Here is a 27146-nt window from a genome sequence, read left to right as displayed (position 1 = left end):
GCTAAATTGAAAACGCAGCACTCAGGTGTGATAAAAGGCAGCAGGTGAGTTCACCTGTCTTCAACAAAAATGGAAGGAGCTAGAAGAAGAAGAAGAGTGAGAATGAAAGGGGGAGCTCAAAGAAGAGATGAAGGAGGTAGAGGAAGAGGCCTAGGTAGAGGAAAAGGAGAAGAAGGTAGAGGAAGAGATAGAGAAGGACTTGAAGAGTTGATAGAACCTGAACAAAGAAGACAAGAACCAAATTTGACTCAAGAAATCCGTGCAACACTTATTGACCATGCTATCAACCATGAAATACTGTAAGTATTGAAATAAATATTTGAAATATTCAGTGTTGTGCAGTGCTTGGTAAGTTTATAGTAGGCCTGTTTGTGTACATTCTCCCTATATCTCAAACTAATCTTGAAGAATGTTGTGGGTTTGTCACTATTTTTCTTTTCATCATAATTATGTCTGGACAAAAATCTAGCACATGCTATTTCCTAAAAAAAGTGTGTTTTTTTTATTTATCACAGCAGTGTGAAACTGGCTGCAATAGTGTCTGATCTTTGAGGACTGTGTTGGTTAAATGAAAACTAATAGGATTTTCACAAATATGTGTATATGTTTTGACTGAAGTGTGTCATTTTGCAAACAATCTTGGAATTATGCAAATTGAGTATGGTGTTTGGATAATTGTGATTATATTTTGAAAAAAAGAACCCGGTTTTCAAAACTGCGTGTAAACAATTGAAAAAAAACTGCATTACACTTATTTCTAATTATGTGATCAAACCAACTGTACATAATACAAGACAGTTCAGAGTGCCGAAACTGACTCAAAATGTTGCACTGAATGTTGATACCAACAATGGATGGAAACAATACAATATAAGAGGAAAAGGAGGAAGAGTGAGTGTAAGAGGTGGTGGATGAGGAGGAAGAGAATAAGGATGAGGAAGAGCAAGGTGTGGAGACAGTTGTCAAGACTGGATCTGGCACACTAGATGATTTTTTTCCTTTGCCTGGCATGACATTGTCTGTGATGTGGACAAATTCCTCAGGCTGAACCCAACATGAAGACACAATGCTGATCTACAAAGAATCTCTCATTGACCTTGATTTTGCAGTTGCATGACTCTTTTGACTGTATTGTAAGATGCTTTTCATTTATTTATTTATTTATTTTTGTAACCTTTTTGGCTTTTGCTGTTGGACTACAGTATTTTCACAGTAAGTGCTGAATACACATGCATTCAACAGGCCTACAATACAATAATCAGTACAATACTACTTGTAGGGCATACAGTATCCAATATATTCACAATAGTACTGTAAGTTGATTTACTTTTTTGTGTAATTGCAATTTTTGGTAACACTTTATTTTGATGGTCCCTTTATAGATAGTCTATAGATAGTCTGCTTACTATAAGTTACTTTACAAGTGCATATCTACTTACTCTCATCAGGATAGTATCTGTAGATTGTCTATTATGTGTTTTGTAACAAGCATTACACTGTATGTAACATGTATACAGCTATTAAACAGTCTGTCAGTAAAGTGTTACCAACGTGTTATCCATTTAGGTTGTAGATGTTCAACAGCATATTAACAGACATGCAACAAATCCTCAACAAGTTTTCAGTACTCTAAAGTACAACAAAGTAAGATCTTTTAAGTAGTCAGCATGTAGCTATTAACCAAAGTATCAACAGACTTTCACTAAACATTCAGTTGTCTATCAGTAGCAACACAAACATTTCAAATGAACTTTATGTATATATCAGGTTACTTACAATTGATATTTTTCTTTCGCAAGGATTTTCAGAAGCGCTCAACTAACAGTTTGTTGCATTTAAATTACATTTCAGTAGACTGTCATTTTACTTTGAGGTGAATTCATATATCCATCTGTTGCCATATTAGGCCCATCAAAATGAAGTGAAAATCTAGGAAATGCTGTCGAATGACTCTTACAAGAATTTTCAGGAGTGCTCCACTGACTGTTTGTTGCATGTAAGTTACATTTCAGTAGACTATCATTTTACTTTCAGGTAAATTCATTTATCCATCTGTTGCCACATTTGGCCCATCAAAATGAAGTGAAAATCTAAGAAATGCTGTTGAATGACTCTATAGGCCAACATCAAAGACAACATGGCTACTAGTTGTCAGTGGATTTTCAGCAGACAGTCAATAGATAGTAAGTACAGACACCAATAAGTATTTGGTCTAAGATTAAGAAAATGACAGCACCACAGTACAAGTACATATCTGCCAAATGGGAAATAAATACCAGAGTCATTAGTTTGTCCAGCCAACTGCTTTTAATGAACTGCTGTAAAAAAATAAAATAAAAATAAATAAATAAAGTGGACAGCATTAAATTAACAGACCACAGAAAAAGTAAACATGGGGAAAAAAAGTAGTCTGTTTTTCCTAGATTCACCAAAAAAAAACCTTTCTGTAACAATAAAATGTTCCCCTCAGTTCAAACACTGTAGCAAATGACAGTTAGAAATATAAACAATGCAAACATCCTCTTAGCGAAGAGCAAACATAGCAAACAAACTTATCACTTATTCAGACAAAAAGGCAAAAGTGAACCTTTAATTTTCATCGATAACACTTTTTTTTTAACATCTCCCACAATGTGTTCTCGGCATCTCTCCGCAAACTCGGCTAGCTTCCCTGGTGTGAAGCTGATGCTGTTGAACTGCACCCTGTCTGCAAAGTACAGCTCTGCGATAGGGGCGAGCTGGGCCACTGCATTCCGAGAGACACCCTCTTTTCTGAAGGCTTTGGTCATGGTGGCTCCACGTTTCGTAAGCTTCAAAAGCCTTTTGTATCGACGTATGACATCACGAACATTATTAGCTGAAAAACAATTTAAACAAACAAAAGTGACTACCTCAATGGCAGAGATACTCCCCAACCAGTTTATTTTAAATAATATGAGGCCATATGTTTCTTTGGTTGTATTAGGTTTTAAGGCCAGTGATTTTTAAAATTTAGTTCAAAAGAATTTAACACATTTAACCCACCTTCAAATAATTTCACAAGGATATTTTCTTACTTTTGTTTGGTTTATTTTTCCAGATCAAGTTAAAAAGTAAACATCTTGAAAAGTGGATGTTTTAGAAAGTACTGCGGAAAGTTTTTGCGCCATCTAGTGGTTTAAAGAAAAAATAAAATCTAGGGAGCCTTTCACCCCGGGGGGCCTTTAGCCCTGTTGTGCCCTATATATTAGGGGTGAAACGGTTCTCGGTAAAAAAAATCGAACCATACCGTTCTGCACACTCGGTTCGGCACACACTTGCACCACAGTTCATCTGCACGTGATGACACATACACATTTAGGATGCCGTAGGCTATGCTTTATATGACCAGTAATTTACATCATTTATCATCACCCAGGTGTTGATAGCGCGCGAGTGCAGGTGAGACCTGAACAGCACACGTTGCTATCTGCGTTTAAACCAAACTCATTTAAGCCTTGCCAATTTAAACATTCAAGTGCAAGTCGCGAAAGAGTGTGCGTGCTGTGAGAAGATTTGTGCACTCAACCAAATATTGAGGTCTCCTTCTTCTTTTTTTCTACACTCGAGAAAGAACGCATGTGTTCAGTTTCAGTGTACAGATCCATGTATTATGTCTTAAAGAGACAGCAGCCCTTGCATTCTTGCTCTCTGAATGTGTTTTTAATGTTAATCAAACAACAAAAGACAAGGAAATCACTCATTGCCCATGACGGAATAGTAACTTAATAATTAATAATGATTGATCTTTATTCAATTTATACAGTGAAGATTACATGCAATGTTGTTTTACATTTTATTAGCTACTTTATTCAATTTCTGTACCTTAAAACTGGATACATGAAAAACCAGAAAAAACTTTATTTATTTTTATCTTTGCTTTACTGTGTTTAATTGTGCTGTTTAATTATTTGTACTAATTTTCTTTATTTTTATTTGACATACCGAACCGTACCGAAACCATGAGCCTAAAACCGTGATACAAACCGAACCGCGAGTAATCTGAACCGTTGCACCCCTACTATATATAGTTTTTTTACTTTTTTAATGTTAATGCATGTTTGCATAAATCACTCAATTGTGTCAAATTATGTCAAAAATTGTTTGGAATCCTTAGAACCCATTTTCTCAAAACAGGATTTTATGACGGCCAGCATAGTAATATATCAATAGAAAGCTAAGACTTACAAATAATCACACATTTGGAGATTGTGTTAGTTTTGAAATTGTAGCTTTATGACACAGCTCATATAAATTATATAAATCACATCTATAAATTATATAAAGATTGAATGAGTGAACTCTTATTTTATAGTTTGTTACAAATATTGTTTGTCATTTGCTATTTTGTTTGTTTGAAATGGTGGTAGCACTTTATTTTACAGTATGTGTGTTTTCCTGGTACATATATAGTAATTATGTTGTACATACAGGTAAAAGAGTGGTAACACAAGGTACTTACCTGACATGTATGTACATGGAAACTAATAAGAAACACTGCTGTACTTTCCAATGGTACATACATGGTAATTACTTTGTACATATACACACACACACACACACACACACACACACACACACACGCACATTAACTAACTGGTATATTCACTAGTAAGTTGATACTAAGTACATGGAATTAGGACTATAAAATAAAGTGCATACTTGTACATAAACATTACATAGGAATTACCGGCTCTTACCAGTGGCCAGTTTAAACTGCTTAGACTAGTCTTAAAACTAAAGTCATCTATTTTTTTCTTCAAGACTGGTACTAACTTTGTAAAGTCAGTTACATAAAAAGGTAGATCAGTCTAATCAGAAAAGTAAGACTGATTAGCCCTAATTAACTGCTAGTTGGTCAAACTAGATCTTAAGTCATAGTCTTAACATAGAGGCTAAGTTTATGCAACCGGCCACAGGTGTAACTTACACGTTAACTAACTGGTATATTCACTAGTACGATCATAGTAAGTACATGGAAATAGGACCATAAAATAAAGTACACCCTTGTACATAAACATTACATAGGAATGACCAGCTCTTTAACCTTTGTAATAATAAGCTTAAGCATATTAACTAGTAAGGACTGTAAAATAAGATGCACTGTTGTGGAGAGCAATTTAGCATTAACAGTTCATAAAACACAACATAAATACATACATAGTGCAGCAAAACAATTACTTTATTTCTTGATAATTTTGTTTTTTAAATGGCATCAGTGAGAAAACACTATTTGGTAAGCCTCTGTTTTGTACTGTTGTTAACATGCACACACAGTAAGTAAGTGTCTGTTATGTGTGTTCACACTTGTCTGTAAGTACAACATAGTTACCATGTATATACCACTAGGAAGTACAGTAATAGGTCTTACTAGTTACCACACACATAAGTGCCTGTTATTACCCACACTTGTCCATAAGTACAACATAGTTACTGTGTATATACCATTAGTAAGTACAGTAATGTGTCTGTTGGTTACCATATACGGACACGATAAGTAAGTGCCTGTTATTACCCAACACTTGTCTATATGTACAAAGTATGTACCATGTTTGTACCAATGGAAAGTACAGCAGTGTTTCTTATTAGTTTCCATGTACATACATGTCAGGTAAGTACCTTGTGTTACCACTCTTTTACCTGTACGTACAACATAATTACTATATATGTACCAGGAAAATACACGTACTGTAAAATTTTTACTGTATTAGTTTTTCGCACACAAATATATCATGACTAATGTAAATGAATTAAGCATGGGAATCAGCATCCAGTAATATTCTTTAAAAAAAATTTTTTTTTTGTGTTTCAAAGATAAAACGGTGTACATTATACAACATGAGGTTGAATAAAGTTTCCGTTTTCATAAACACATTTGTGTCTGTGGAGTGTGGTCTGTTCCTGTAAGTGTGAAGATGTGCAAAAGTATTTAAATTCTGTTTTATATGCAGTAATCCACACCTCTACCTAACTGCCTCTTCCTGTGCTATACAAAATGTGGATACGTATTTATAAGAATAAGTATTTGCATTGCAAATAATTAAATAAATAAATAAGTAGCTTATCATTCACTATGATTTAAACAGAAAAACAACCATAAAAAGTCAACTGTGTTTACCTCGTTTTATCTTGTCATATTCATTCTTGCCCTTCTTCTTGTTCTTCTTATGTTTCTTGCTTTTGTTTTTCTTGGTTTTCCTTTTCTTTGTTTTTCTTTGAGTCTCTTCAGAACTTGAACTTGAAGAGGAATCATCAGATGATTCTTCTGTGACCGATGACTCCACATCAGTTGATGTGTTCCCATCACTAGTTAGGTCATCAGCACCACTTTCTCCATGTGCCACTGAAGTACTAGGAATCAGATCTGAATGAAGAAATATAACAAATATTGCATCAAAATCAATACAAAGGCAATATACATTTTCATGATACATACAATGAATTTCTGGTGTACTATCTGAAACAGTGCTCAAAATACATTTTACACATCTAAAATGTATATCTATACAATCTAATATATTCTATGTATATAATAATGTATAGATTATACAATTAATGTGTTGAGCTGTTACTTTGCTGTGCTGAAAGCTCCACAACTTGCTGCCGAAGCTCGCTGTTCAAGGCTTCTAACTCATTCACTTTATTTTGTAATACTTCTGCCTTGTTCTGCCACATCAGTATTTCTTGCTTTATTGGCTTCATTGTATTCACTGGAGCTAAAACAACAACAAAAACACTGTGACCCTTTTCACTGTTGTAAACAGTGATTACACATTTATGTAGTTTAGTTATATACAGAGTTAGCAGCACTATTATACACAAGCAACAGATCATACAAATATATAAAGACATAACAGATTTCCTATATATTGAAGGGCACAAATAAACTAAAGAAACCAGTGTGAAGTTAGGTGTAAGAAAACTGCTATATAATTATTTGTCAAATGACTTACCTTCACATTCATCCTCTACATTTTCTGCGTTGCGTTTTTTGCGGGTGTTGTAATGTGACATCTAATAATCAAATAAATAAAATAATTAATTAATAAATTATGTTACATGCAGAAGCATGCATACCATAAATCATTTCAGTGGGTGGCAAAATTTTCAAGGTAAGACCATAGGCCAGTTGCAAAGACAGTCTGGTAACACTTTTCAATAAGGTTCATTAATTAACATTAGTTAACTAGATTAGTTAACATGAATTAATAATGAACTGCACTTCTACAGCATTTATTAATATTTTTTAATGTTAATTTATTAAAATCAAGAGTTGTATTTGTTAACATTAGTTAATGCACTGTGAAGTAACATGAACAAACTATGAACAGCTGTATTTTTATCAACTAACTTTAACAAAGATTAACAAATACAGTATCAGATGTATTGCCAAGTTAACGTTAGCCAGTTCCCCAAGGGGTAATCAGTCTTAGTTTGTGTTTTTGGTCATAGATTTGACCAGTTTTTATGTAAGTGACTTAAAAATGACTTGATGACTAAGCAGTTCGTGCAACAGGCCCAGTTTCCTGAATGACAATGTTTAATTTTTCCACTTTGTCATTGTTATACTTCTGGTATACTTGTATACAAAAGCTTTTAGGCATTAAAAAGAAAATAACAAAAATGTAGTTTACTACTAGTGACTACAATATAGCCTGATACATTTAAATGGATCACACTATAAGTTTTTTTATAAACAAATAAAGCCAATCACTTTTCACTTCTTAAAACAATACTTTGAACATTGTCAAGTGACATAGTAACTTTAAATAAAAAGCTAAATAAAATACCTTTTTTTTCTGGAGCGTTCGATCACACCGTGCGGGAGTTCAAAAATTGCTTTCTGCCGTTAAAGAAGATCCACTGGGCGGCAAAACTTTTAAGCACCATAGTCTTCCTCAAGAGGGCGTTTGGCTGCTCCGAAAATCGTATATTCTATTCGAGTCTGTCTTATAACACTAAAACGTATAATAATTTTTTTTATTTTTTAAAAAGTACAACATATCATTACAATATATCTGAAATACAAATGAAAATCTGCCCCGGTAAGCTTTAAAAATGATTAAATAAACTTGGTTTGAGTAATCGGAAAACACTGTGTGACGACAGCGCTGAGATATGTATCAGGTACCTTATGACAACGCCGCTGGTGCAATCGGGACAGAAAAAACTACTAAATAATAAAACAAATAAACTTAGTTACAACTTAATAGTAATTAAACGTTATAAAAACAAATAGCATAGAGTATATTATTTTATTTAAAATAATAATTGTTGCCAAAACAACTGGGCCGTCAAGTCCCGCCCATTTCCGGATTTGTCTGTTCGCGCCTGATTGGAAACTGAAATCGCGCAGTTAGAGCTCAACATTAAAAAAACATTTGAATTTGCAGGTTATGAAGTTCGAGTAGGAAGGAAGATATCAAACAGAAGGTAAAAGAAGTAAAAAGAATAGTTGGACATTAAGGCTAATCCACCGTGTAGATGAGCACTTTATTAAGAGGACTCATTGAGAAAGTTTATGTTAGTGAAACGAAAAAGTCACGTCTGAAATTAATAAAGTGGATGCAAAGAAAAAGATTACTCCATGGTAAAATGAAATGCAGGCGATGCAAGAAACGCATGAAAATGGTGACCTCTTCTTGTAAAGATGGATACATCTGGTAAGTATCTGATTTATTCATTTATATGGATATTTAAATATAAGGCATGTTAAACAAGTTGAGAAAATAGCATCAATAGAAGTACCATTTAGATGATTATAACTGGGAAAAAATAAATAAAAAATAAAGGAAAACAGGTTTCCGTTCACATAAGCATTAATGGATACTTATATACTATTAGACTTTAACAAATCTTTTTGCTTTGCTACTTTTACAAAGTTTCACCATCTTATAGTAACACAGTACCTATCAGAAATCATTCAGATTTGGGTTCCATTTCAAATTGTGAAGAAATAATCTTCCAAAAAATAATTTATATATATATATATATATATATATATATATATATATATATATATATATATATATATATATATATATTGATATGATATAAAAAGATTGACATCTTTATCATTGTGTTAAAAAAATAAAGATTTTTTTTATTTTTTTTATTTTTTTTTTAGAGAAAGATTAAAATATTTTTTTCCTACGTACAAATTAACAAATTAAGAGACATCATTTCAGAATTTAACAAGATAATTCCAGACAGTGTGGGATGATGATTATATTAAAGAGTTAAAGTTTGAAGACCAATGAATGGGAATTCAAACAAAATTTAACAATCTTCAAACAAAATTTAATAATCTTTAACAGAGTAAATTAAATAATTCTGAAAGTTATATCTTTAATTTTGTTGTTGTTGTTCGTGTGCAATGAATCCATAACATGCAGTGTAACCAATTCACTAACAAATGAGTCTTGTGTCTGTAGCTCATATGACAATATGTCAAGGTAGTTATCAAGCCCCACTGTAGTAGTCTTTAGAATTTGCAAGTTGCCATATACATCTGTATGGATATAAATCGGGGCTTCTCAAACGCAAGTCAAAATAAATAAAATTAGATTATTTTGATATATATATATATATATATATATATATATATATATATATATATATATATATATATCCCCACTAAACCAGATCAGTCTAGGTTGATGGTTTTTTTGTTTGTTTGTTTGTTTTTTAAGGCAGTGCCAACAGGAATGTATTTTATATGATGAATATTTCTCATTTGCAGGCAGTGCAAGAAGTCATGTGGACGAAACAGAAAAAGCATTAGGACTAAGTCCATTTTTTCCCATTCCCATGCAAGCCTTTTTAGTTGGATGAAGTATATACACAGGTAAGTTTTTATTTTTTGTGTTCTCTAGTGCCTTTTCATCCATAAGTCTGCACATTTATTTTTTGCTTCTCTCCTTTTAAAACAATATTGTATGGCATTGTGTTTAGATTTTCACAGGGTCTCCATATGCGACAGGTGGATATGATGCTAGATGACATCTCAAATAGTAGTGCGACTCTGTCCAAGATGTCCATGAAATTGCGAAGTGTATGTGTGAGAAGTATGCGGAGGCTGAGGAAAAAAAGAGGACAAAAAGTTGGTGGGCTCAATGTATGTGTTCACATTGACGAAAGCAAGTTTCGCCACAGACGAAAAGTAAGCCTTGACCTCAGAAAACATATCTAATATATCTTTACATGTGGATGTGTAGACAAGACACAATATTGTTACATTATTAATAAAATAAAAAATTAAAAGAAATTGAGATACTATAAATCTTGTAAAACTACTTAAATTTGGATTAGAAGTAGGCCTATCAGTTGGCATGAAAATATTTATTGTAAGGCTAGTGATTTTTACTTTTAGAAAACAGGAGTGTCTGACATAAATTTCTGTTTTTTCAGTATGCCAGAGGCCGTTTTGGAGGTGCATGGAGAAGGAAAAGCTGGGTATTCGGAATGGTTGAGATTTTGCCTTCCCGAAAACCAGTATTGCGGTTGGTGGACAAAAGGGACAAGACAACCCTTTTACCAATCATAGAGAAACATGTAAAAAGAGGCAGCATCATTCATAGTGATGAGTGGCGTGCATACTCAGCGCTTTCAGAGAGAGGATACCAACACCACACAGTGAACCATAGCATTAATTTTGTTAATCCATTGACTGGGGTGCATACACAAAACATTGAAAGGGCATGGGCAAACTTCAAAAGGGAAGTGTGGAGGTTGCGTGCAAACCGGTCAGAGAAGGCTCTCAAAAAACATCTGATATACATAGAATGGACATATTGGTTAGGCAGGAGACACAGACAGGGGATTCTCGGAAGGCTTTTGCATGATATCAGTCAGTTCTATCACTGACTTTATTTTATTATTATTATTATTTTATTTTTTTTGTTTTAATTCATGTTTATAACCCTATAAAAAAGTGTTGTTGGTAATATCAAATTTTCATGTTTTTTTCTTGGAACTTTCTCACAGATGCGCACACATATATCAAAGTAAAAAAAGAGAATTTCATTTTGTGTTGTCCACAGCCTCCTTTTTTTATTTAATTATTTTTTTTTTACAGCAGTTTATTAAAAGCAGTTGGCTGGACAAACTAATGACTCTGGTATTTATTTCCCATTAGGCAGATATGTACTTGTACTGTGGTGCTGTCATTTTCTTAATCTTAGACCAAATACTTATTGGTGTCTGTACTTACTATCTATTGACTGTCTGCTGAAAATCCACTGACAACTAGTAGCCATGTTGTCTTTGATGTTGGCCTATAGAGTCATTCAACAGCATTTCTTAGATTTTCACTTCATTTTGATGGGCCAAATGTGGCAACAGATGGATAAATGAATTTACCTGAAAGTAAAACGATAGTCTACTGAAATGTAACTTACATGCAACAAACAGTCAGTGGAGCACTCCTGAAAATTCTTGTAAGAGTCATTCGACAGCATTTCCTAGATTTTCACTTCATTTTGATGGGCCTAATATGGCAACAGATGGATATATGAATTCACCTCAAAGTAAAATGACAGTCTACTGAAATGTAATTTAAATGCAACAAACTGTTAGTTGAGCGCTTCTGAAAATCCTTGCGAAAGCAAAATATCAATTGTAAGTAACCTGATATATACATAAAGTTCATTTGAAATGTTTGTGTTGCTACTGATAGACAACTGAATGTTTAGTGAAAGTCTGTTGATACTTTGGTTAATAGCTACATGCTGACTACTTAAAAGATCTTACTTTGTTGTACTTTAGAGCAGTGGTTCCCAACCACATTCCTGGAGTACCCCCAACACTGCACATTTTCCATGTCTCCTTTGTCTGACACACCCATTTCTGGTCTTGGAGTCTCTGCTAATGAATTGATGACTTGATTCAGGTGTGCTTGATCAAGGAGACATGCAAAATGTGCAGTGTTGGGGGTACTCCAGGAATGTGGTTGGGAACCACTGCTTTAGAGTACTGAAAACTTGTTGAGGATTTGTTGCATGTCTGTTAATATGCTGTTGAACATCTACAACCTAAATGGATAACACGTTGGTAACACTTTACTGACAGACTGTTTAATAGCTGTATACATGTTACATACAGTGTAATGCTTGTTACAAAACACATAATAGACAATCTACAGATACTATCCTGATGAGAGTAAGTAGATATGCACTTGTAAAGTAACTTATAGTAAGCAGACTATCTATAAAGGGACCATCAAAATAAAGTGTTACCCAATTTTTTTTAGTTTGTTACAATATACTATTTTTCTTTAACTGCATTCATTGTATCATATTTTATAAATATATATATATATATAAATATAAATATATTTTTTTTTTTTTTTTTTTTTTTTTTTTGATGCAGTGTGTAATGAATGATCTGTAGTCTTTATATTTTGAATGGCTGTCAAACTTTGTTTGATTTTGAGCACAGATAAAACTGTTTTGAGTCAATTGTTTGATTTTGCCAAAAGATTCAGTGGTTCTCAGAATGTTGTTTGCAGATTTAGTTTTTATGTTTAAGGTTTTGAGAAAGTGAGTGATGTTTTCGAGAAATTTGACTGTTGTTAGAGCAGTAGGACTATGCATCTAATATCACGGTCTTGTGTCCGTTTTAAAGCATCCTCTGTGACTGTCCGGCACACAGACAGAGGCAAGCTGGTAAGTGATAAACAAGCTCTTTATTAGAAGAAAAGGGCCGTGGGCTGGAACAGAGCCTGGAGCGGGCTTTTGGAGGACTAGAGCGGGCCCGTGGAGGACTATAGCGGGCTCGTGGAGGACTGGAGTGGGCTCGTGGAGGGCTGGAGCGGACTCATGGAGGGCTGGAGCGGACTCATGGAGAACTGAATCTGGAGCTGACTTGTGGGCTGAGCGGGCTCATGGAGAGCTGGAGCAGGCTCGTGGAGGACTGAGTCTGGAGCTGACTCATGGGCTGTAACGGGCTCTCAGGAGGGAGCAGGCTCATGGGCTGGGACTGGAGCCCCCTCTGGGCTCACGGCGGAGACTGGGAAGGAGACAGGAGCAGGTTCGGTAACTAGAGCGGAGACTGGGAAGGAGTCTGGAGCGGATTCTGGCTTCCAGGTCATCCCCTCATATTCTACGAGTATGTCACAAGCAGTGATGCCGGTAACGCGTTACTCTAATCTGACCACTTTTTTCAGTAACGAGTAATCTAACGCATTACTATTTCCAAACCAGTAATCAGATTAAAGTTACTTAACCAAGTCACTGTGCGTTACTATTTTTGTCATTTTCCTTAATAAAAATATATATTTATTTCTTCTTGCATCTCGGGGAGTGAAGTCACGTATGCAACAAGTCACGTTTTCAGCATGCATGAAGTTCACGTCACGTGTACGTACCACGCAGCGGCACAAATGTAAACAATGGAGGGAGGCGAGAGATGTCCGTTTTCTAGATGCATTCTAGACTCTGTGCTGGCGGCGACAAAGTGTTATCTAGCTACAAAAACACTACGTCGAATTTGAAAAAAACATTTGGAGTCGCAGCACTGCGCAGTCAAACTTATAGAGCAAGTCACACCAGGTGATGAGAAGCAGAGAGCAGGAGGTCCCCGACCACCCAAACAACAAAAGCTGGACTTCGGTGCAAAACCAGTAAGTGGGGGAGAGTTGAAGAAGTTAGTCGGGCAGTTTGTTGTGGAGGAAATGCTGCCATTAAATACGGTTGATTCGCCCTCGTTTCATGCCATAATAAACAAGATCCCTACCACTGTCAATGCCGCGCTGCCTCACAGAACAGCCTTTTCTTCTTTCATAGTCTTTTTCTTTATTTTATTTTTTTATTAAAACAAGTATTTATGTTAAGTGAAGTCAAGAAAGACTATTTTATTTTTTATTAAAACAAGTATTTATGTTAAGTGAAGTCAAGAAAGACTATTTTATTTTTTATTAAAACAAGTATTTATGTTAAGTCAAGAAAGACTGCCTTTATTTTTTGTAAAAACATGTATTTTTTCAGGAAATAGTTTTTAAGTTCAACTTTAATTGTCAGGAGATAGATTGTTGATGTTACTGTTAAAAATACACTTCCAATAAAGTGAGTGTTGGCAAAACCGGTTGTCATTTTTATGTTGTCGGCAGCTGCTGAATGTAACTAATAAAGTAACTTGTAAAGTAACTTAGTTACTTTTAAAATCAAGTAATCTGTAAAGTAACTAAGTTACTTTTTAAATCAAGTAATCTGTAAAGTAACTAAGTTACTTTTTCAAAGTAACTGTGGCAACACTGGTCACAAGTGTGCACAAGTGTGGGAGCCATTACTGCTGAGGGCTCAGTTTTGGTGATGTCCAACCTGAATGAGGGCTCAGTTGTGGCAGTGGCCATCTTCTCTGAGGGCTCAAGCGTGGTGGTGGCCATCTTAAAAAGGGACTCTGGGCTGGCAGCCAACTTGGGAAGGGCCTTGGGACTAGCAGCTATCTTGGGAAGGGATACTGGAGTGGCGGCCATTTCACTATGGGACGCTGAAGTGGCGGCCATCTTGCAAAGGGCCTTGGGACTGGCAGCCATCTTGGGAAGTGACTGTAAGAAGACTGGAGGTTCATGCGTGGGGACCCTGGTGACTGGAGTAGATGAGGGTGACTGTGGTTGAGTGGCGGTAGTGTCCTCGTCAACCTCACAGACGGTGAGGGAAGAATCACTCAATCACAGCACAGAGAGATCAAGGAACTCCGTAACGTACTCCTCAATTGGGCAGTCATCCTGGGACAGGGTGAGCAGGTGATCAGCAAGCACAGTATGAAATGAAGCAGATGAGACTGATGCTTAATCCCTACCAGAATCCATGGTGCTCTGCATGTGGTCTGGACTTCTATCAGGCACATAGACGGAGGCAGGCAGGTAAGTGATTAACAAGCTCTTTATTATAAACAGAGGCACGGAAACTGGCAGACAGGTGAAGCAGGTGAGTAGATATGCAAGCACATGGAAACAGTCACTTAGCTGGGGAGTAATCAATGGATTGTCTTTACAGGATCAGCTGGAGAACAGGACACAGGAGAAGGAGAGGCAACAGCAGGATAACACAGGTAAATAGCAGGCAAGGAGTCCAGGTATGCATGACGTTGTGCTACACATAGATGAGACCACACCCTGTGTTGGAGTGAACGTGGGGCTCAAGTAGTGTGCTGAAGAAAGATAAGGGTGATGGCTTTCAAGTGCAGGTGATTGGAGAGTGAGTACAGGTGAGGAACCAGAGGAATGTTGTGAAGTGGAGTCCAGGGAAGGCGAAACAGACGGTGACTGTGACAGTGATGGCTGAGAGACAGCACTGTGAATGGACTGGTGGTGCAGTACGGATGTGTGCGTTGTTGTTTTATTTGCCAAGTTCAGGGATCCATAAAAAAGGCTGGTAAAAACTGTGCAAAATGTGGCTTTCGTCAGGGCTGTGCATAATATTTCAAGGCCTTATGTATGTTATGAAAAAACATTGATACGGTAAAAACTGATAAAAAAATTGATTTTGTTAGGGCAGTATATTTATATTGTGCCATATAAAAATTAATAGAACTGTAAAATGTAACTATAAAATGTAAAGAACTATAATTTTGTATTTCACAAGATCAAAAGCCTCTGGCTCTGTAGTTTTGTCACTCTGATTCAAATACTTTGAATGTTGCGATGCTATCAAACTTATTATAGCAACCTGAATCGTAACAAAGCACTGTTCGCCAGAGGAGAACTGGCCCCCCGACTAAGCCTGGTTTCTCCCAAGGGTTTTTTTTTTTTCTCTCCATTTAAACACCTATTTGCCACCTGTTTGCCACCTGATGTCACCTGATGGAGTTTGGGTTCCTTGCCGCTGTCGCCTTTGGCTTGCTTAGTTGGGGACTCTTGACATTTGACTTGACAAGCATGAAATATAAATAAACAGCAAGCCAAACTCTGTTCAAGAGCCAGGATATGAGTGCCTTGCTCCTTTAATATTCCAATTTGTGGTTTACACAGGCAAACTCAACGGCCATTGAACCGAGTAAAACTGTAAATTAAATAAAAGAAATAAGGAAAAATTATTACAATCAAAATGAAATTATGCTTATTAACAGTGCAATGAGTGAAATGTATATAGATACATCGCTAACTCAGGTTAGAAGCATTATCAATACACCACGTTAGCACCAATCGCCAAAAACATAAACATCTTTGATTATATCACGTTAAACTCTTGCAACATTAAACAGATGGATGATTCAAATAAACTTACTGTCATGATGACGTCTGTTCCTGTCAGTTCCCGGACTTCATTTCCCACAATCCTCCCTGCCAGTCACATGTTCACTCTACACTAATCACCACACCCAGCTGCCATGCATTACCTGGACTATAAAAGACTCACACACACACCACCTGATTGCGAAGTCTTGATTCACCCTGTGACAATTGAGTGTTTGTATCCTGCCTGCCTGCCTGTTTGTTACTGATTCTGCCTGTTTCCTGTTTTACGACCCATTGCTGCCTGTCTCGATCCTTTGCCTGTATCCTGACCACGATTCTGCCTAGCCCTTGCTGTTCCTGTTTGCCCCTGACTAGACCCTGCCTGTACGACCACGCTTACTTTAATAAAGCTGCAAATGGATCTCTGTCTGAGTCCCGCTTCATTACAGAAGACTTCGCCGCAACAACGATCCAGCAGCTTTCCTGGTGAACCCTGGTCTGGTAGGAACATTGCACTATTATTATTAGGGCTCAAGCAGGGCTCACGGTCACTGGAGGATTACATTGAGGAATATTTGGACATTGCTTATTGTTCTGATCTGCCTGACTGTGCACTGATTGACTTTTTCTGTGATGGCGTTAACCAACCCCTTCAGAATAAACTTAGACAAGAGGGGCCGCGTTCATCACTTACTTGCTTTTTGGATTATGCTTTATTGACTGTTGGCTCTCCGTTTACTGTGGGTGTCACGGAGAAATGCGACACCTCGCTGCATCATGTAATGGCCGCCGCGCCAAAGGACATTCACAAGATGGCGGCTGCCATCATAACAACACAGAGTCAAGTCAGCGCTGATCTTCCTGAGCAAAATCAAGTCACACGTCTCCGCTGATCGCCCAGAGCAACGCCACGCCTCCGCTGATCACCCAGAGTCACGTCACTGGTCCTGTCCGAGAGTGGAGAGGATTGCGTTCCAGTGTGGCTGATCCACCGCTGTCTTCAGCACGAGCGGCTGACATTCCTAAACCTCCACCGTCCGCTTAGCTCTCAAGCCAGCCGGCGGCTCTGCTCTCAAGCCAGCCGGCCGCTTTGCATGCATGCCAGCCGGCCGCTTTGCACTCAAGCCAGCGGGTCGCAACGCACTCAGATTCGCCGGTCGCAACGCACTCAAGTTCGTCCATTACATCGTACTCAAGCTCTCTGGATGCGTTGGACAAGATGGCTGTTTCGCTAGTGCTCACGGGCAAGATGGCCACCCCTTCAGTGTCAGTGAACAAAGGGGTCGTTCCAGCCGTTGAGTCCGCTCCAGAGCCCACTCCAGCTAGTGAGTCCGTTCCTGAATCCGCTCCAGTCAGTGAATCCGCTCCAGTCAGTGAGTCCACTCCAGTCCAGCATGCTCTCCCTGTCAGTCCTGTGATGGCCAAGAGGGCTGTCTTCACTTTTTATGTTTTGGCGGCCTTACGTGCCTGGAGGATGCACTCAGGCGCTTTTGACTCTGGACCACTCTACCAGCCCGAGCCCGCTGCCGTCCCAGAGCAGTCCCAGCCCGCTGCCGTCCCAGAGCAGTCCCAGCCCGCTGCCGTCACCGGGCTGCCCGATCTCCCTGATACAGCCACGGAGGTCGTCACTGAGCTGCCCGCTCTCCCTGATACGGCCATAGAGCACCCTTGGTAGACCCTGCCGCCGCCGCCCAGACTGTCTGCCCTGCTGGCACCACCTGAGCTCCTTGCCCACGACCCCGCCACGGCCTCCATTAAATTCCCCAACCCTGCCTGGCCACTGCCGTCATCGGCCTTTGAACTGTCATGGCCGCCCATGGACTGTAACCCACTAGGACCGTTTATGGACTCTGACCCACCGTGGTCATCTATGGACTCTGTTTTGCTGCGGCTGCCCAAGCCACCTGACCTGCCGTGGCTGCCCGAGGCTCCCGACCCGCAGTGGCTGCCCGAGGCTCCCGACCCGCAGTGGCTGCCCGAGGCTCCCGACCCGCAGTGGCTGCCCGAGGCTCCCGACCCACAGTGGCTGCCCGAGGCTCCCGACCCGTCATGGCTGCCCGAGGCTCCTGACCCACCATGGCTGCCCGAGTTCCTGGACCTGCATTGGGGACCCCGTTCCTGTCTGCATGCAGGTCTCCAATGCACCCACCCTCCCTCCCTCCCTAGCTGTTCATTTTACGCTGCGAGGACGCGCCTTCCGGGAGGGGGCGTTATGTCATGATCACCGTCTGTTCCTGTCAGTTCCCGGACTTCATTTCCCACAATCCTCCCTGCCAGTCACATGTTCACTCTACACTAATCACTACACCCAGCTGCCATGCATTACCTGGACTATAAAAGACTCACACACACCACCTGATTGCAAAGTCTTGATTCACCCTGTGACAATTCTAAGCGTTTGTATCCTGTCTGCCTGTTTGTTACAGATTCTGCCTGTTTCCTGTTTTATGACCCATTTCTGCCTGTCTCGATCCTTTGCCTGTATCCTGACCACGATTCCCTTGCTGTTCCTGTTTGCCCCTGACTAGACCCTGCCTGTACGACCACGCTTACTTTAATAAAGCTGCAAATGGATCTCTGTCTGAGTCCCGCTTCGTTACACTTACAGCCATCGCTTTTGACAGGGTTTAGAAGGATGATCGAATCAGATGCAACAAAAACATATGTTAAGCGTTTGCTGCGCCATAAGCTCATAAGCTCGTGTTACCCAATGTGCGGTGCTCGTGGAAACACGTCAAAATAAAAGTCCTCACATAGGAACTTACATAATAGTGGCAGATAAAACAAAACTTATAAAGAATATTAAACAATCATGAAAATATAATGTTTATAAATGCAAATGTCCATCACAAATTATGCACGGCCTCGAGCAGAGGCAGAACTTGGGCTCATCTGATTTTTCTTTTCCATCCGATCCTAAGAAAAGTGTCCTAATTTTTTGGAATAATTTGTGATTCAAAAAAATTTGCGGGCAAAAAGCTCTTACAGTAATAAGAGGATTAGTAGTGGTAGGAGCATCAAGAGCAGCAGAAACAGTAGTACCAGCAGTAGCAACAATTGCTTTGGTAAAAGGAAAATAAGTGGAAAATCATGCTCGGGCTCGGCTCAAGGCAACCGTGCCTAGTGTGAGTACACCCTTATATAATTACCTGTCTTTCACTGAACTCATGATTGCAGAGTTTTGTAAGCCATACTGTGCTGATCACTGGCAGCCTAAAGAAAAAAGCTATAATCCCCATCCCTTCCTAACACATAGTCTAGTAGATTACTAGAATGTGTATGTGTGAGTTCTGTTTGGCAACAGCTTATCTCATACACTAGGTTTTACCTGTTTATTTAAGGTAATTTAAATTTTCTCTGGAATGATGAAGGTCTAGCAGAAGACACATTACATCACCTCTGTATAAGGGACAAATACACTTACTGTATGTTAGTACACTAGTGTTTCCCTGCTGTTCCTGGAAGGAATTAAATATTTGTGTCTCTATTTATTTGAAAGATTTGTTATCAAATTTAATATTATTTTTATTAATAATACTTGTATGAAAACATAGACTAGAGCGTTGTAATTCAGTATAAAATGACTGTGATTTTCGTCAAAATGATTAAAGTTAATTATATAATTTAGATGAAAGCAAACTTACTCATTTAAAAGCATAAATAGAGGCTGTTGTCTGCTCGTGCTTAATAAAATGTCATCTTTGAAACACAGCTTATTAAAGTGACGTTCTCTTTCACAGAGCCTGATGAACAACATGATTTAAACGATCTGAGGATTGTGCTGCTGGGAGTCTCTGGTGCTGGAAAGAGTCCAATAGCAAATGCAATACTGGGTCAAGAGGCTTTTAAGGAGAGCAGAACGATAGAAAGTGAGAGACAGAGAGGAAGAGTAGAAGACAGAAACATCTCCATCATCGACACTCCAGGATTCTTCAGCACTCACCTGACTGATGAAGAGCAGAAGAAGCAGATGATAAAGAGTCTGGATCTCTCTGATCCTGGTCCTTACGTCTTCCTGCTCATCATCAACCTGGAGAATTTCATAGAGGAGCAGAGGAACGTTGTGGAGCAAATTCAGGAGAACTTTGGAGCTCAAGCTATGAGGTTCACTATGGTGCTGTTTATTAGACGAGAAAAAATATCCAAAAGAAAATGGATTCAAATCACTGAGAGTGAAAAATATAAAGAGCTGCTGAACTACTTTGAGGGAAGATATCATGTGATAAACAGCAAAAATGAATGTGATCCCTACCAGATCACGATGCTCTTAAAGCGTATTGATGAAATGATGAAGAACAATGGAGGACAAAACTACAGAAATAGACTTAAACTGAATCTGAGAAAGAAGGATGCTGCAGACCAAGAAGATCCGGAAGAGATTAAAGGACTGATAAGGGAGATTGCTGAAGAGAGATTGCGCTTTAAATTGGGTAAATATTTAGCCATTTGTGGTTTCATTTCTTTTAATTCTGAGAGATTTTCATGTAAAAAAGGTAAATTATATGTATGTGATAATCTATGTCTTGGTTGCATGAAGTGGAGGCAAACAAAAAATGTGATATGGGGGCAAAGAATCTTTTAGAACTTCTAGAAATCACACTTTTAATATTAGCTGACCTTGTACAGTATATCCAGGTTTTTCAAAGCAACAGGAACCCAGGTTATTTGATGGGGGAAAAAATTAAAATAATGTTAGTTAACTTATTTTATGCTTGTTCTGTCTTATTTTAAGTCATCTTGAGGCCCTCTATTGAACAAAGACAACGTGCTGAATTATTATCACAAGTGTAAATAACATTTTAAACTCCTCTCTTTAGCAGATCAGAGGATTCTGCTGTTGGGTAGAACTGGATCAGGAAAGAGTTCAACAGGAAACACCATCATCGGCAACTTTGAGTTTAAACATGGTGTTTCCTCTAAGTCTGTTACTAGAAGCTGTCAAAGACGTGTGACAACAGTGGAGGATAAAATCATCTCAGTGATCGACACTCCAGGACTATATGACACATCAATGAGTGAAGAAGAGCTGAAGAAAGAGATCAAGAAGTGCATCTACATGTCTGCTCCTGGCCCTCATGTGTTTCTGCTGGTCATCAGAGTGGGTGTGAGATTCACAGAAGAAGAGAAGAAAACAGTGAAATGGATTCAGGAAAACTTTGGAAAAGAAGCTTCTCATCACACCATCATTCTGTTCACTCACGCTGATCATCTGAAGGGTATTTCATTAGATGAATACATCAGTGAAAGTAATGATCTCAGGGCTCTTATTGATGAGTGCGGTGGCAGATTTCACTCATTCAACAATGAAGACAAGAATAATCGCTCTCAGGTCACAGAACTGCTGCAGAAGATTGATGAAATGGTGAAGAACAATGGAGGACAGCACTACACTAATGAGATATATAAAAAAGCCCAGAGGAAGATTGAACAAGAGGCTTTCAAACAAAAACTGTGGGACTATGGGGTAATAGGAGGAGGAGGAGGAGGAGGAGTGGTAGGAGCTGCAGGAGTAGCAGGAGTAGTAGGAGTAGGAGCATCAAGAGTAGCAGTAGCAGTAGTAACAGCAGTAGCAGCAGTAGCAGCAGTAGCAACAATAGTAATGTCAAAAAGAAAATAAGGGCCAGTTAATCTGATTGAACAACAAAGGCCAGATCTTCCTACACTAATTTCTACTTCAGTTCTCTAAAATATTTCATGAGAATCAGATTTGAGATTTTTTTAAGATTGCCATGTTCAGTATATACTGTATATTGATTGTTTAATCTGTTGTTTTGTGATTGTAAAAACCTGCAAACATATCTCTAAAAGTCAGTAAGATAACAGTAACACTGCGTATAAATATTTGGTGTTTTCATATTTCAAAATACCTTAATTGAATTATGGTAATATGCGTTATAAATTAATTCATTACTGACTGTTTACCTGTCTTTTTGTAAATTCAGATTTAAATCAAACTTCCTTGTGCTGTAAGCAACAAAGAATGAGCAAATGTTTAAGTGAGATTATTTTAATGGTATTTGATCAATGTTTATATGTAAATAAAAGCCTAAATTAAAATCGGTTCATCATGTAAAGTGAATGTATCTTTTCAGAAGACATGGATTAAACCACTTGAAGTTTAACAAATAATCATTTTATTGGCAAAATGGATGAAAAAAAAACATCTGCATATTAAAATACCTACATGGCAGTACACTATAATATAGTTACAGTTATATTCAGCTCTGGAATGGTGTTCTCGTATGGAGTTCCAAAGCTTTCAAAATTAAAAAAATAAATAAATAAATAAATAAATATATATATATGAAGAAATGTAAAATAAATAAATAAATAAATATACATATAAATAAATAAATATACAGAAATATATATATATATATATATATATATATATATATATATATATATATATATATATATATATTAAAAAAAACATTTACTTTGTAATTTATTTATTTCTACTTTTATTTATTTCCACTTTTATTTATTTCTACATTCGTTTATTTTCACATTTAGGCCCTGTCCCAAATGTGTGTCCCTGTGTCCCTTCAGTTCTGGTCTTGAATAAAAACCCTCAGAGTTGAAGTTCCAGGTCTCAGAAGTATTTAACTTTATTGTCAAACAATAAATTGAGATGCCTGCTCCACATCTGAATCTCTCTAGCTGGGGCACAGTTTTCTTATCTCTTAAAACACACCAAAGAAGAACATATTCTCACTTACAGGGGCTCTCCTTCATTTCTTTCCCATGTACTCCCCAACATTTCCACCCCAGTCAATTCACCAACTTCAGGTGTTTCTTATGTAAGAGACAATTTTGGCCGACTGCCAACTACTGTACATCTTTTGACTTAATCTCTCATGGCCTTCTGCCAATTGATGGTCAACCCTTTTCCCATTGGCCAAATGAAACATTGTATCAAAACAGTCCATACTCCCCGGAGGCAAGAGGCCTTCACGTGACACCCTTTAATGATGGTCTTGTTCATTTCGCAGCCACCTGTTGTCTTGTGGAAAATTACCAACAAAATATGCTCTGTGGCCAAGTAAACTTGTTTGACCCTTACAGTTACAAAGGCCAAGAGGCCTCACAACACTTCTAGCTTTTATAATAAGCAAACTAATTCTACAATTGTTTTCTGAAGGATGGATAAAATACTCCATCACTCCCCTCACTGAGACAGAAGTATCTCACTGAACTCTGCCTGGAAATGACAAAGTCTGCATCTGCCTGCTGAAAAAAGTAGATAAACAGTGAAAACAAACATCCAAATATATTCATTTTACCTCTTGTCTCCTGGCAGGTATTTACATGACAATACTTATATTTAATGTTAAAGCTATTTAAAGCAATGGTTCACTTCATTTTCAGAAATGAAACTCCTGTCATCATTTACTCACCCTCATGTGTTTCCAAACCTGTACACATTTCTTTGTTCTGTTGAACACAAAGGAAGATATTTTGAGGAACACGGGAAACTGAACAGATCTGGGGCACCATTGACTTACATAGTATTTTTTTTTTGGTTTTGCCCCGAGGGTTTTGTAAGAATATTTTTCAGAGGTACTGGAAGGTTTGTGGAGAAGATATCAGTCCAGATGTTGCATTAGCTTTGCTTGGATGCTTTGACCCTATATTAGCATGAACACATTCTCAGCTGCCGTCTCTTATGTTCGGTATGGTTGTGCTAAAAGGATGATCTTGATGGACTGAAGTCCACTTCACCACCCAGCTATAAGGTCTTGACATTATCCATCTCCCAGATCATTTTTATTCAGTTGTTCAAACTCTACAGACCTGCTGCAGGAGCTTTGGACCAAGCTGACGGTCATTATTTCTCCTACAGTCCTACAAAGTGACAAACAGTCAAAGTCTTTGATAACTTAAGTTACTGGAAATATATCAAACATGTACAACAGCACTTCTCTTTTTGGAGATGGTCCGAAATTAAAGCGAAGGCGAGATATTTAAATTTTTCCTCCGTGATTCAGTTGCCATGACATCCAGTGAGCATATACTTTTGATGTAATTGGGCGCGAGTCGCGCGACGCAACGCTTCACGCGCAGTAGGCTAAGTGTTTGAATGGGTGTGGAGCAGTGGTTCTCAACCTGCGGCCTGTCACAAATATAAATGCGGCCCGCGATATGCCGACCACAATAATAATAATAATAATAATAATAATAATAAAAATAAAAATAAAAATTAGCATACAATTTATTTTTGTTTTAAAATTTAAATTAATTGTGAATTAAGTGAAAAGTGAATTAAAAATATATATAAATGAGCTATAATGCTTTATTTGTCGTATAAAATAACTTTGGTGAGCATTTATTATTTTCAGACATCAGGCAATGTAGGCTAATGACGCAATCACTCAGTTAACGAAACAAACAAGTGCGCGCTTAGGAAGAATTCAAACAGTAGCCATTAATTTTGTAAATTTAAGCCTCAAAATGGTCAAATTTGTTATTAAAGGAGAAAAACTAAATGTGGAAGATAAAATGAAGGAACACATGCAAACAAGAAGAGTCGCAGTATCAGCAGTAAAGGTAAGAAGAATGGAAGAATCAGAGATGGGCCTTCCTGTTTGCTCTGTAGTAAAGTACTTGACAAGCAAAACCTACAATTTCAAAAGACTGAACTGTGAATTCGATGTTTGATGTATTTTAAATCAGTAAAATAACCGCATCAGCGCACCCGCGGCTGGATGAGCCCAACTCTGCGCGCGCTCGCGGATCCGATGCTGTGCGAGGGATTGCGACGTGACAGAATGCTTGATATCGTCAGAGATTGTAATTAGCCTACAGTGCGCTCAGTGTTGTTTGTAAAAAGAGCTGAGTAACATTTGCTTATTAAGGCATTTATTTGATTGTTTGGTGACTATTGCGATGATGTTGAAGAGAGTCATAAAGTCATACAGAATTAAATAGCAACTTAAAGTGATTGTATATACAGTTTGTGTGTTCATTGAGCATTAGGCCTACTGATAATTATTGTAAAGCTAATGTCAGTAAGTTAGTTTTTATTTGTTATTTATTGTGTGCAACATCTTGGTATAATAATAGTATTATCTGCTAATACCACAACATTAAATCTGATTGGTTTGCATTGGTGACGTCATATGTAAATTATATGCGGACCGTGAGACTTGCACTTGGACCATTGTGCGGCCCACTGGGAAAAAAGTTTGAGAACCACTGATGTACAATGTTACTACTGGCAGATGGGTTTCAGCAAACACTGGTGTTGTTGTGTTTTAACTAGACTGTCTATATCTGTCTGTTCATCACTGTAGACCATTTGAGATGGCAGCTGTAAGACTTCTTACACTTTAAGTATATTGATTACTGGTGTGATAACATTTATCGAGATATGTTAAATGCAAATATAACAAATATTATGTAAAAAGAATAAAAACATACTTGAAGTGCAATATACTGTAAGGCAGCAGAATACGGAGGCAGAAGGATGTAATTTATGTGTCTTTATTTGGCAGATGCTAATCAAGGAGCACAAGACAACAACACTCTGCTGACTCTGAGAATAAAGCTCTTTGTTGCCCTCTAGTGGACACACTCCAAATGACATGCAGCTTACAGTTTTTTTCGATTGCTAAACGACAGTGAGCACAACTGGAGCTACATGTGCAAAACTCTAACTACAGTCTGCACTACCAACAGTCACCTGAGCTAAACAGTTAACACATGGCTCAAAACAGGCTCAGTGCAGCCAAACACTATGCACAACCCTCACTGAGATAACACACACTGTCACTCAGAACACACTGAGAGTAAAAACACTAGCATCAAACACCAACACAGAAAATACAAACTTTTCATCTTTACAGTTTGAACAATTTCAGTGACTTCATACAAAGTAATATTTTCTTCAAAGAAAAGAGTGACATTCTTTCACATGATTTATTTAAATTTTTAGAACATAACAATTCTTTAAGGTAAATGAAAATTGCTTCAATAGTCTGTAGTAATTTACGGAATTACAGTAATGAGAAAAAAAAGTTAGAAACTAAAAGTACATACTGTAATTCGAACAAATAATTGAGGGGCTGATCCTGCAAAATTGCAATCAGCAGTGTTTGAAAGGCACAAGGCTGAAATCTATTCTGTTTTGAATGTGTGGTTCACAGTTTTGACAGCAGTGTGTTAGCATTTGAACAAAGTGCTGTAAATCCACAGTGTTGTGCAGGTTGTGGTTAAAGTCATGGGATAAGTGTGTAGAGTTTTGAAAACTGTGTTCAAGCAATGAAAAACGAACTAGAGTTTGGTCCACATGAACTGCTGCTGTACAGACTGTAGTTAGAGTTTTGCACATGTGACTCCAGTTGTGCCCACTGTCGTTTAGCAATCGAAAAAAACTGTAATATTCACTACAGAAGTGACCGTTGTCCAAATCAGAGCCGATACTTTGGCCTTACAAATTTACATGTAGTCTATATTTAAACTTTTCAAAATCCTAAAAGCTTGTTGTTTTCAGGTTTAAATTAGACTTTCAATGACTGAACTGAACCTCAGTGTGTGTGTGTGTGTGTGTGTGTGTGTGTGTGTGTGTTTTGCAGCAGGCAGAAGCAGTCTAGATTTTGATCGCCCCTACAGTAAGTCCATTACATTATCTGACTCTTACCGTGAAACATTCATCAGTTACTTTAGTTTACTAATGTTTTATGCTATTAAATGCGCATTTCGTCAGTTTGGTTTTCATCTGTTTGTCTCTGTTTGTTTTGTCTTGTGTGTTAGTTTGTTATTTGAGGACACTACTACAGGATTATGCTCGAGCAGAAGTTAAATGTAGTGAATGAAATGCACATGGTTGATTTGTGTCCTCAACATTAGGGTTGTTGATGTTTCTGTATTCATAGTGAATATCTGATGAAATTCAATATCATGTAGTAATGCAAGTCAAGCCATAATGTTCAGCAGATTCACTTACACT

General features: G+C 37.7%; 2 protein-coding genes and 1 long non-coding RNA gene across 3 annotated transcripts in view; all 3 read left to right on the top strand.

Annotated features, from left to right (window-relative positions):
• LOC137015319 (zinc finger protein 271-like) overlaps nt 1-27146 on the top strand; it is a 145322-nt gene that overhangs the window by 90181 nt on the left and 27995 nt on the right. The gene's annotated exons all lie outside the window — the stretch shown is intronic.
• LOC137016964 (uncharacterized) lies at nt 8126-11004 on the top strand. The gene is made up of 4 exons (XR_010894525.1): nt 8126-8681; nt 9761-9865; nt 9973-10180; nt 10429-11004. It is a non-coding gene; the product is annotated as an uncharacterized lncRNA (long non-coding RNA).
• LOC137013753 (GTPase IMAP family member 8-like) lies at nt 18012-21812 on the top strand. Its single transcript, XM_067377687.1, has 3 exons — nt 18012-18327; nt 19936-20625; nt 21013-21812. Exons 1-3 carry the CDS (start codon nt 18012-18014, stop codon nt 21810-21812), a joined length of 1806 nt encoding a protein of 601 aa, XP_067233788.1.

Source organism: Chanodichthys erythropterus, chromosome 3, assembly GCF_024489055.1.
Source record: "Chanodichthys erythropterus isolate Z2021 chromosome 3, ASM2448905v1, whole genome shotgun sequence".
NCBI lineage: Eukaryota > Metazoa > Chordata > Actinopteri > Cypriniformes > Xenocyprididae > Chanodichthys > Chanodichthys erythropterus.
This window is presented reverse-complemented; position numbering and strand designations above follow the sequence as displayed.